Source organism: Atractosteus spatula, chromosome 3, assembly GCF_055471065.1.
Source record: "Atractosteus spatula isolate fAtrSpa1 chromosome 3, fAtrSpa1.hap1, whole genome shotgun sequence".
Classification (NCBI taxonomy): Eukaryota; Metazoa; Chordata; class Actinopteri; order Semionotiformes; family Lepisosteidae; genus Atractosteus; species Atractosteus spatula.
In genome coordinates, this window is record NC_142708.1 from 69,997,338 (window position 1) to 70,009,605 (window position 12,268).

At 45.4% G+C, this 12,268-nt stretch overlaps 1 protein-coding gene across 3 annotated transcripts; it reads right to left on the bottom strand.

Annotated features, from left to right (window-relative positions):
• Window positions 1-1,349: 1,349 nt before the first annotated feature.
• On the bottom strand, window positions 1,350-11,813 carry LOC148838537 (claudin-15-like). Of its 3 annotated transcripts, none has more exons than XM_088911368.1 (5): window positions 11,478-11,813; window positions 5,837-6,001; window positions 5,527-5,608; window positions 2,458-2,565; window positions 1,350-2,238 (listed from the first exon to the last, which is right to left on the bottom strand). In XM_088911368.1, the coding sequence occupies exons 1-5, from the start codon at window positions 11,692-11,694 to the stop codon at window positions 2,163-2,165; spliced, it is 648 nt and encodes a 215-aa protein (XP_088767494.1). In that variant the 5' UTR covers window positions 11,695-11,813; the 3' UTR covers window positions 1,350-2,162. The 3 variants fall into 3 exon arrangements, with proteins under 3 accessions (XP_088767494.1, XP_088767493.1, XP_088767495.1); XM_088911367.1 differs by having other exon boundaries at window positions 1,350-2,241; XM_088911369.1 differs by lacking the exon at window positions 2,458-2,565 and having other exon boundaries at window positions 1,350-2,241.
• Between the last annotated feature and the right edge of the window lie 455 nt (window positions 11,814-12,268).

Consider the following 12,268-nt stretch of genomic DNA (forward strand, 5'->3'; position numbering starts at 1 on the left):
ACATCAGCCGGTTGGTGCCATGGAAGAACGGAGCAGTAATGCCAGGCAGTCTCTTTTCTGGAGCACTGTTGCACCACTGTGGTTCAGTAACAGAATAAGAGCAGAGCAGGGAACAGTCGTCTTAAGAATTGGGGTCTATGTTGCCCGGGTCCTTCTCCTAAACACCAGTGTATCTGTATGTGCGCACATGAACATGCATGGAAAAAAGAGACCTTGGCTGCCTGGGTACACAGAATCCACTTCAGAGAGTCAGAAACGCGCCCCAGGAAACATCTCAAGGGAATTAAATAGATTCTAGGATCCAAACAGAGTTCCAGGAAATGCTTTGATAACCCATTCTTGCAGATATCTCTGGCTCTCAGCATCTCACCTGTCCCGATCTGTCCCACACGCAAAACTAGGGGTTTCTTCTGCTCAGCTTGTTACACACAATTAGAATAAGGTGCTGCCACTTACAAGCAGCAGTCAGAGATAGGGAGGGATGCAACACATGTTACAATTAGACATAAATAAATAGGAGAATACATGCAAATTATGAATATGAGCAAAACAGATTTGAAATAAAAGAGTCCCAGCCCTGGAAACTATATTTGAAAGGAATGTACCCTTTACATTTGAGGCTTAATATTTTGGTAAACTGGATTTTGATTGGAGGGGAACTGACGAATATTGGTTTGGAATCCTTATATCAGCAGGGAAGAAAGCTGTAACAAGAAAGTGGCTTCTCCCAGATCTACCAACAACGAATGACAGGATTGAATCAACAAAGGAAAAATATCTCATGGAAAAAATAACATTTTCACTAAAATTACAAATGACAAAAATTGTCAAATCTTGGTCTAGATGGCTTCAGTACATGAAACCTTTAAGGTCGGACTTTGTTGAGATACAAAATAACTGAAATTTAATATGGTACATTTATATAGTCTCCTCCCTTTTCATATTCATAAATGTATACATCTTCCTTCTTTGGAATGTATATGGTTTTTTTACAAAGTTATATAATTGTAAAATACTAGGGGAACAAACAGGTTTTTTTTATGCCTGCGATGCAAGGCTGAATAATGGTGGTTTATATGTAAAATGGTTTTGTTTTGTTCTCTAAAATATATATTTTTTTAAAAAGAAATAAAAGAGTCCCTGACTGACATTTGTGCACTGGTTGAAAAAAAAACTGACTGACAGGGAATTTCACCACAATGCAAGAACATAAGAAGAGCTGCGAGACAGAGGAGACCATAAGACTCCCCGTGCTTTTCAGATCGTTAACAGGAAATAAAACTGATCCACAAATCCCGTCTGGCTGTGTCTTGAAAGATCTTTGATTTTTCTTCTCTACAGATCTGTGGTGTGTTTGTGTTCAGAACCGAGTGACTAGTCCACCGAAATGCCACACAGACGCATTCCAGAAAGAGCTCTCTGGCCAGACGTACAGACAAGAAGTGTTGCACAAAAACTGGGAGAAAGGGGGTCACTCTTAGAGCTTGCTGTGAGAGAATCGTGCAACAGGTTCCGCCACAACACCTGCAAAGTGGAATCAATCTGTGTCGAAGCCAGAAAATAGTGCTGAAGCAAAAATTTGGATGGGCTCTCAGCCGATTTGTTTTTCTTCAATAATTCTAAAAAGATCAAAATCAACCAGCCCAGACTTTTTCTACAAACTCACCACAGAGCCCCAGAGCTGAGGAGCATCCATGTGAGTTTTATTTAAAAGAGAAAGCTGAGAGTGGGAGGCACTTCTTCACCCAGAGAGGCTTGCAGGATAAGTAAGCAGTCCAGTAAAGCTGTCAGCGTCCCCAGTGAGGGTTCGGAACAGCTGAGTCACTGGAGGGGGTATGTGTGTGATGGGGTGATGGCAGAAAATAGTTATTGGGGATCTGCACTCAGAAGGCACAAGGATGACTGTGATGGTATGAATACTGTCCTTTCATCTGTAGCTTCTCTTGCATACTGCATGTTCTTAAAACAAGCAGAAGGCGACCCCACTCTCACAGTCTAGTCATTTTTATCTGTCTGGTTGTATTTTTCATTCTTCTCCACAGCCGTGGCCTCAGTAATGAAACGCGCAGGAAACTAAGAAGGTATTTAACGCCTCTGTCGGGCTGTGACTAGTGTCCGGACAGAGGCCAGGGGTTCCTCCAATGCGGGCCGGACTCCTGTTCTCACACGTAAGAGTTGTGGTCGTATTGGTTGAGGTGGGCTCTCTGCGAGCCTTTGGAGGGCTGGTAGGTGTATCCGCTGCTGGAGAGAAGGACAGAAAATGTGAATCACGGAGAAAGACAGCCCTTGAAGATAATAAATCAAGGAAACAGGAAGAGAGAGCACTAGCAGTAATGCACAGAGAGACAGATGTAAGAAAACCAAAAGGACTCTTCTCCAGCATCCTGTTACAGAAGCAGAGCAGCCAGCTGAGGCGCCTTCGGAGCTCATGCAGTTCTGAATGAAAAATGAACTTACACCTTCCCCTCAGACTCCTGTCTGCAGGCACAGAGCAGGCAGACTCCTCCACCGATGGCCAGAACAGCAGAGCCCCAGCCGATGTACAGGCCCTGCCCGAGCTCATACCTGGAAGCACAGGCAGACCTCACTGCAGCAAGAACCTGAGCACGGGTTCCAACTACACACTCCTGCTTCTCATCAGGAGGTTTTGCTGTATTGGAAACTGTTGTATAACCATAACTTCACCCTCGTGATACTGTTACGTCTCCACGATGCGGTTTTGGTTGGGAGCTGTACTGAAACACCCTAGTTGCAGGCAAGTGAACTCCATTCGAGAAATGATCTGACGATTTATGACATTTGGGTGCAGCGGAGCCTATCGAGGTGTGTCATAGGAAAAGGGGGTGAATACTGATGCAGTCAGTTATTTTCTGTGTTATTTTTATAACTAATTTAAGAGGATGTGTCGAATTTTGTTTTCACCTTGGAACTTTACAGAGTGTTTTCTGTCAACCTATGGCAAAAATCCCAAATAACAGGGATGTATTACTTAAAAAAGAACATATTTTATTAATTCTGGTTAAATAAGGGTATTTGGTCAGTTGTACATCTATTAGAGGCTAATGGAGAATTTTTATTAATATCATGATTTTGCAAATCAAAAATATGATATTGAATGTAACCTGAAAATAAATTAAAGACCTTAAACTGTAGATACTATTCCAATTGCATTTTTGGCCCTGGTGAACACGTCTGTATCTTATGGTAACATAAGTCCATTATGACCAGAGGTCAGATAAGGAACTTACAATATTTGGGAAAAGAAATGTCCCAGTAAGTACATTAGGAATATTAGGCCGATGCCCTCTTCAGGTGGAAAGTAAATTTTGATGGTGAGTCTCATTACTGCAAGAACTCAATATATAACTCTTCACACCCCACCCAAAACTAAAGACATTCATTTTAAAATCATTTTACAGCATGCAAATTCCTGAGAAAAATATTTTACTTTCATTGTAACACTTGTATTTTTTGTGAGCCATTGGAACAGCTAAACATTTTTTATATCATCATTCAACAGCTTTCTGTCACTCTGTCTGTTCTTGGTTAAATAATAGTAATATTTGTATAAATTTAACTTTTAAAGACATTGTTCTTGGTGTTCTGAATAAAAATAAAGACGTCTGTATCATATTAAATGTCATTTATGTTATATACATAAATGTAGAGTGCGTAAAAATTTTGTGTGACAAAGAATTTACAAATTCAATCAAGTGGTGCTCCAATTGTTTAAAACATATCTAAAAATACGGTTGCAAACCTGGTCTACATAAATCTTACAATATATAAGTTTATTATATAATGCAACCTCTAACATAATCTTTGTAATGTTGATAAGGTTCTAGATAATTTGTGTTTTGTTACATTCAACAGAACAACAAAATCTAAATAAAAAAGTAGTTTTGTATTGGAATATTGCAGTGTTTGTATGTACTGTATAACCCCTTGATAGTTCTATTATCTTCGTTGCATAAAGAAATTAAATACATAATTACTTCCGCATCCACTGAATTTACCAGTTCCACAATTCCACCAGCAGAGGGCAGTACTGAATCTATTCAAAATTCCACAGAGTTAATGAACCGACATTAGAGAGAAACGGCTAGAAAGCATTAACATCTCATCCTAAAACAGTCTTGCCATACTGCAGGATGTTTTATTTTCACACCACTGATCTGTTAAAAATACAGACCATACAGGCAATCTTCCCTTCTCCAGTAAGACACGACACAGCTACAGCTTCAACAGTATTTGATCGGGAGAAAAAAAATAATTACAGAAAAAGATGTGTATTTGCATTTGTAAAATAAATATATGCCACAGAGTGAAAAGAATGGGGTTGTGTCAAGCGCCAAGGATGTGTTGGTGTTCAGTTGTACTGATGGGCTGGACACCCCTTGTGTTGATGGAGTTTCATGCCTTATCCTCCGAGCTTCCTCTCTTGGTCAAAGGCCCTAAGCACACAGGCCATGCCACTACCCCACCGCTCAGAGGAGACGTGGTTGCTAAGCAGAGTGATTTGTCCTTTGATCAAAAGGAGGGGGGCGATTGCACAAGGCATCGTACACGTGGCCGTCAGTGAACAGCTGTTTCCTGGACGAGCCCTGGGCCGCCAGCTTGCCCCACACTCAGAGCCTCGCAGGGACGCCTCACCCCCCAGGGGCAGAGGCAGGAGCCCCTGTTGGGGGGGCGGAGGGGTGGGGCTTCAAAAAGCAAACAGAGGACTGCTGGAGGAAAGGAGGACTGGAGCAGACGGACTCGGGAGGACCTGACTCGGGCACCAGGGCCAGGGAGCAGGGGATGAAGACCCCAGCATCGTCTTCCTCTCCCCTCCGCCCCCAACTAAACTCCGACACAAACAGGGTAGAGGGGGCAAGACCTGGGGCACGCTGCTCAGGACTCCAGTCCAGACGGGGATGTCTGGCTCTTCCCCGTCTCTTCGCTGTGGTGGAGGGAGACATGCCGGGGTGCCAGAGAACAGCACCGCCGGCCCACTCGTGTTTGTGTGGGGCATGGGGCTCTGGTAACTGGGGTTCTGGGGCTGCTCTGTGAGTGAGTCAGGTCCTGTGCTCTGTGCATTGGGAGTGCTGGCAAAGGAATGGCTGTGTTATGAAGTTACGTGTATGTGATGGGAAGATCAAAATACTGTAATAAAATGGGATATTATAGGTGATAACTGTCTGGTCTGGTCTGTGAATGCATGTTATATTTATATATTATATATATTATTATATATATTATATTTAGGGTCACCTATCTGTGACATATACAAATAATGTCTTACAGAAAACAATGATTCCTGTTATTTCTTTAGCAAAAAATAATAAAGCTGACAGTTTGCGGTTCTCGGTTTAGTTTCATGTTTACAATATTTAATGTCATAGAAACAAAACATGAAACCACAATTGTTTTTTTTCCCCATTATTTCGGTAGAAAAACAAGAACACAGAAAGGCGCAATAGCAGTCTGTGTGTGTGGTGTGTGTGGTGCGTGTGGTTGAAACAGCAGCGTGGTGCTGAGACTCACTTTGTCCCGAGATAAAATGGGTCAAAGAACTCCTGCGTGATGTTGAAGGCGTACCAGGATACAGAGATCATGGTGCAGAGACCTGGGGACAGACACAGGGCTGTTATTATCACTGCCTGCAGACAGACACAGGGCTGTTATTAACACTGCCCGGGGACAGACACAGGGCTGTTATTATCACTGCCCGCAGACAGACACAGGGCTGTTATTATCACTGCCCGCAGACAGACACAGGGCTGTTATGAACACTGCCTGGGGACAGACACAGGGCTGTTAAGAACACTGCCCGGGGACAGTCTTCCACCCTCACCTTGCAGCAGGAAGAGGAGTCCTCCCAGACCAGCCAGTCGGCCCTTCAGGGTGTAGTTGTCTCCGCCCACTTTGGTGCACTGCAGCCCCAGCATGGAGACCAAGATGCCACAGAAGCCCAGCACGATGGACGTGACCATCAGGGCTCGGGACACCTGGAGGTACCCTGGGGAACGAAGGAGCGAGTGAGTGACCCGACAGCGAGTGGAAGAGACCGATCGGGTGAGTGAGGCCATGAATGAATGGGTAACAGATGGATATATACAGATGACAGAGCACATCAGTATCTCAGCAGCAAACACTATTTACCCCTCAAGTCTAGAATTTTGAATCCTCTTTCCATCCAGATACCTGTTAGCCCCTCAGGCCCCCACAGGGAATCTCAGTGACTTGCCTCTCCAATCAGCCACTGTATGGGTCACCACACATCACACCTGATATAAACCCTTACTTGGAATGTTTCTTCAAAGCAGGGAGATTAAAACCCGCTGCCACATTTCGGGTCTTCCCAGAGCAGAAAACAATTCAAGAGCAAAAATGAACCACACCTTTTCGTTTTCTTTACCTTTCAGCATTACCGAGCAGTAATTGGCACATTAAGGGTTCCGTTGTCGACCTGAACTAGAACGCAACCGGCTCACACTACCGGACTAGCGGGTGTGTTATTTCCTGGGTTCCAGGATGGTGAACCCCCAGGCGAACAGGCGCTTCTGAGAGAAGGGGATGACGTCATGAAGGGGGTGACGTCATGAAGGGGGCGGATGCCTGCTCCTGGCGATTTCCTGCTTCCACGTGACGTTCGTGCGTCATAATGAGCCTCTTCGGGAGACGCGAGGGGGATTCGCGCTGCGCAGTCGCCCTGTGCCCTGAGCCGTTCGGCGAACTAGTTAAACGATAAACCGCATTCGTCCCGGGTAATAAAATCGCCCACACCCGTAAGACAGGCATTTATTGGTTCTCAGAATGGTTTTCTGCGTATTCACCTATAAAACATCCAAACCAGCCAATCAGCATTCGTAGAACATGCTAAAGAGTGCGCGGACTGGAACAATATTACCTTAAGAAACCCCAACTATCTGGGATATTTTTACAGCTCTGTTGCCTTAAAAGATTTCCGAATCTTATTGTTCAAAGGACAAAAACATAAAATATCGCGAATGTTTTCATACACCGGGAGTCCCGAAGGGAAATCCTTCACGATTTTCAAACGCGGCTTTACTCATAAATTCATAAAATACAAATACATCCTTTTTGATGATCTTCTTATCAAATGTTTCTCGGATAACAATCTGTTGTGTTATTACGCGCTCAGGCTCATGGTACGGGATGACACGAGGTCGACACAGCTCGGCACCTCAATCCACCTGCACCCCTCAAATCGGCCACCCCACCCAACACATCGGGTGCATCATCGCGGGCCAGTGTGGGGAAAACCGGAACAGAAAAACATAAATGACGTTTTTGTATCAAATTGAATCAAACTACAAAAACCTCACTTTATATTCCAATATTCTTAATACCGTCTCAGTCCCAGAAACAGGCTATTATCGTCGCTGGTTGTTTTTTTTTTTAAGAATAATGGTTTGAGCTGAAGCACGAGTATTGCGGTCATCTGGCAGAGAAGAGAAGAAAAAAACCAAAACACCAAGAACACATTTCTAAACGCGTCGGGTACTTCAGAAAACCGCCAACACGCACCCCTAACCAAGACAGTCGAGGACAAGTACAATTCTTTATCTGTGCCTTACAGCTGAGGTTTTCATAGTTCTGGTGTATTTTGTGACCACTTTTAACCTCTGTAACCGATTATTTGTAACAAATATCGCTTTAAACAAATCAACCCCGCAAATGAAGCGATGCGTTATTCGTGTCCGCTTTCCGCTGATCGTTTCTCTCGCCGAAATTCGGAAACTGCAGTAACTGATTGGTGATCCCCTCGTCTTTCCGGTGGGAAATTAACAGTTACTTCGTGTTGTTTTCTCCTCTTCCCTGTCAGATGAACGTAATACATGTGCTTCAACTCGAAACAGCCCTGCAACCATTTTCCTTTAACAAATCTAGCGTCGGTCTTGACCTGTTTCTTTTTTTTTATTATTGGGACTCAGAGAGTATTAAAAATGTTGGAATTCAAAGGCAGGTTTGTAGCTTGATACTATTTGATACAGAACTGTCGTTTACACTTGTTTCTGGCTCAACAGCGGCCTGTGATAGTAATACAAGCCCACACGGGCCTGGGCGTACTCATCTCTGTAATTGATCCTGTAATACTCTCCGTACAGCGCGAGTACTGGAATTTGCCGAAATGCCTGGCGCTTGGCGTAGCGCCGATCTCCAGCTGGCGGATGCCACCTTTTCTCACGATGCCAATTAGCCGGGCAGTTCGCCATTAATGGGAATTATTATGGCATTATTAGGTCGTTTCGCAACGTCCGCAACCAGCGCAAAGCTGGCGAAGACGCGTTTCTAAAAATAAGTGCGGTATCACAATCCGGACAATGTTTTGTTCAGTAAAGTCTAAATTTAACAGCAAAAACCTCTGAGGATGTCGAACACCGCACCCGTCAGAATTTCAGGCTGCTCTGACAGCAACGCGACAAAAAAAAAACAACCCCAACAACATTCGCATTAGCAGAACAATATCCGAGGTCTTCATATTGTGTATTAAAAGCGAAACATCTAACCTGTTACTGAACAGCGCTTTTAGAAACTCAATTTTTAATAACGATTCCCTACATTTTTAAGAACTACACATAAACGATATATCCGTTTTCAGGAAGAATTTCTTGCCTACAGTTTGTTTTGCATCCCAAAGCTCGGCGCAATTCGGAGGGGGCACGATTTGCCTCCAGCTCTGTCACCCTGCAGCTTTCAGCTGGCAGCCCCCCCCTTGAAGCTCAGCAGGTGTGAGCCTGGTCAGTACCTGGATGGGAGACTCCTGGGAAACAGTAAGGTTGCTGCTGGAAGAGGTGTTAGTGGGGCCAGCAGGGATCGCTCACCCTGCGGTCCATGTGGGTCCTAATGCCCCAGAACAGTGTGGGGGACACTATACTGTAAAAAAGATCCGTTCTTCGGATGACACGTAAAACCGACGTCCTTCCTCTCTGTGGTCATTAAAAATTCCAGTATGTTTCTCAAAAAGAGTAGGATTGTACCCCGGCGTCCTGGCCATATTTCCCATTGGCTTGTACCAGTCATGACTTAATAATCCCCATCGGTGAACTGGATTCGTCACTCTTTTCTCCTCCCCACCTATAGCGAGTGTGTGGTGAGAGTGCTGGTGCCGTCGCATCATCCAGGTGGAGCTGCACACCGGTGGTGGTGGAGGGGATCCCCATTACCTGTAAAGCGCTTTGAGTGGAGTGTCCAGGAAAGCGCTATAAAAGTGTAAGCAATTATTATTACTCTGTGACGCCCGGCACACCTCTGGAGAGGTGAAAAACTGCTTCGCCATTTGAATAAAGAATGAACTTAGAACGGAATTTATCCAGGATATCCCTGTTCATTCCCTGGGTGCCATGTTCAATGACCACGTAGTCAGGACCTCGTTTGAACTTCCCAACCGAAGGACAACATCTACAGTGTCCCGGGTCACCATGCCGGGTCTAGTGGTTCTGATCCACCGGCTCCACTTACAGTAACGGCCTGTCTTTCCCGGGAAGTACCCCATCCCAGTACTGACCCTGTTCAGCCTCCGAGCTCTGGCGAGATCGGGCCACAGATCACTGTGGTTCCGCACACGTACACGCGTTTTCTCGGTTCCGTGACTGTTGGATTTTCTTCAGAACTTGTTTAATTGGCTCCATTTTATTTCCCCGAGTTTCCTTTTGTGTACGTTTTAACTTTGATGTAGCCCAATTATTTTATCTTATTAAAAAAAAAATACTTGAATTGTTTAAAAAGTGGAGAAGTGGATTTTGAGTGTCGCTTGACCGTCGCTTGCGGCGCCCCTCGTTCTGACCTTTCGTATACAGACAACTGAGAGGTCTGTGGAGAAGGAAGACCAGACCGAGCGGTGCACAGAAATTTGGGCTGAGAATTTAGGGATGAACAGATTGGGTTTCCGTACGGTGACGTCGCGGCTTTAATTGCAACAAGTATGTGTCGCCTCAGGACAGCACAGACCACACACATATCAGAATAGGAGTAAATTCCCACTTTCCGCCTCTTCAAATCATCCAGCCTTCGGCGTGGGAGCAGGCGTTTTAATCGAATATTGAACACATAGCGCTGTTAAAGATGGAGCACTGTTTACTGGTGCAAGTAATTTTTCTAATCGTAACACCCTAAAGCTTCTTTATTATGGCCACAAACGGAGAAACCGAATATGGAAGGCGTTTTTAATTTTAATGAAAAGGCATTACAGCTAGTTCTGAGCACCTACTGTACGGAAAGGAGAGCCGGCCCAGGTAATTGAGGGAAACCCCAATGACAAAAAAATCAATCATATTTTCTTTTTACGCAATAAGAACGGTGGGAAAACACCAAATCATCTTGCACAGATTTTACAGTCCAGATTTTATAGATAGATTATAGTAGCATAGATTTTTAAAACCACCGATTGTACAGCTGATAACGACAATTTTCTCTTTTGCACCTGCAAGACGGGCGTGTGCGCTGAGGTTAAGGGAAATTTGCACACTTTAGTTTTGTACTTAACGCGCTATTTACCAGTCCCGCTAATCCCGCATTTGCTCTTTTCATTTACAAGGTCTACAGAGAAGGCTGGCGTAATGTTATACACATCTTATTCTGCGTAAAGACGTTTTGTACATTGTCTGCTACTAGTAAAACTGTATTATTATTACACCGAAAATACTATGATTTTTGTACCCCGTTTTAATCCCTACGGGCACAGTTTCTTAGCTGTGGAATTGCAGCTTTTGCAAATCCTAATTATTTCCACAGAACAGGGCCCCGAGTGGATGATCTGAATTCTGGCACGGCGCTTGTTTTTAAACCAGTTCTCGCCGTCCGCCAGACTGGCAGCGGGCGCACAGCGAGGTGCCCAACCAGTGCCTTGGTTGAGAACTGCCCAAACTGGATAAAAGAGCGCTTTTCAACACGGGCCAGCCGCGCCAAGTGCCAGATCTTTAACAAATATACAGAATCTATTTAAGATGCCTACAGGCATTCTACTGGTTTAAGCGCCTCTCAGTATATATTCTGAGTATATTATATATACGCTGGTGGCTGAACTCCATATTCCAGTTAATACAGGTTGCATTAGCGCTATAAGTTACAAGGGCAGTCTCTAAGCTCACCTACAACAAATCTCCTCTCATCATTTTAAATTGCTTTTCGTTTTAATTAGACATTTCTTTAACGCCGCCGCGCGAGACCTGTTCGCGCCGTACAGAGCTGCGTCAAGGGAAGATCTGTACAGCACGATCGTTGTTTCTCTTTTTTTACAGACGAACAAGCGCTCTTCAGACTCTTTGAGCGGGATGGGAGCCGTCTTTTCCCGACACAACGACCAGCCTAGACGTTTCTCACGGCGTGGACCGACCGCCGGACAGCCCGTCTGCACACCCCTCAGCCTGCTGGGAATGCGGCGGGTTATCGCGATGGGGGTTTCTGTGACATGCCAGCGCAAAAACCGAGCCGGAATCCGGTATGAAGAGGAAGAGGAGCGAAAGTAACACCGGAAAGGGCGAGCAGGGACGGGAACTCTCGGCAGTTGTGGATCCCGGAGGCGTCGGACGCGCAGGAGATCCACAGGTTCTCGTAGATGGTGGTGGTGGTGATCACGCTGCCCTCCAGAGTGGACTCCTTCCAGTAGCGGTTGGGCACCGCCACGCCGGCCATCACCCAGCCCAGGAACCCCAGGACAAAGGCCACCATTTCCGCTATGTCATTCATGGCTGCGGCGTGGATCTCCCGAACCCCTCGGCTCTTCTCCGTAGCGGTAGACGTCCTCTCTCTGCGTCCCTCTGAAGGCTTCGCGTCTCGCCTCTGGAGCGGTAATCCCCTAGCGCGGACAAACAGTAGCCTAATAACTTGTTTTGAGGACTGTGCTATCGATGATTTATTGTCGGATTTGCGATGCGAATTTATGCTGACCCGAGAAAACCGAGGTGAGCTGTATGGGTATATTGCGCTGCCAGTTAGTCTATCGCTTTGTCTGTAGCTGATAAGGGCAGAGTTACGCAGAGTTTATTAGGTGGGATAGAGCCACCCCCTTCTCCCCACACCTACAGTGCGCGGCTGTTAATATTCAATTGCTCCGACGAGAAAACGCCCAATACGTTTTGCGGCTTTTTCGGGTTATCGGAATGCATGGACCCGCGGGTCCGTCTTTCATACCCCAGGAGGCAAGGTCAGCGTCTGAAAACGGAAGCCCTTCCCTTCACGCAAGGTACACCCTAAGAGGGGCTCTGGACATAAAAATCAGTTCCTCAACGAAAAGCGGGGTGAAGGTTCAGCAATCCCGCGG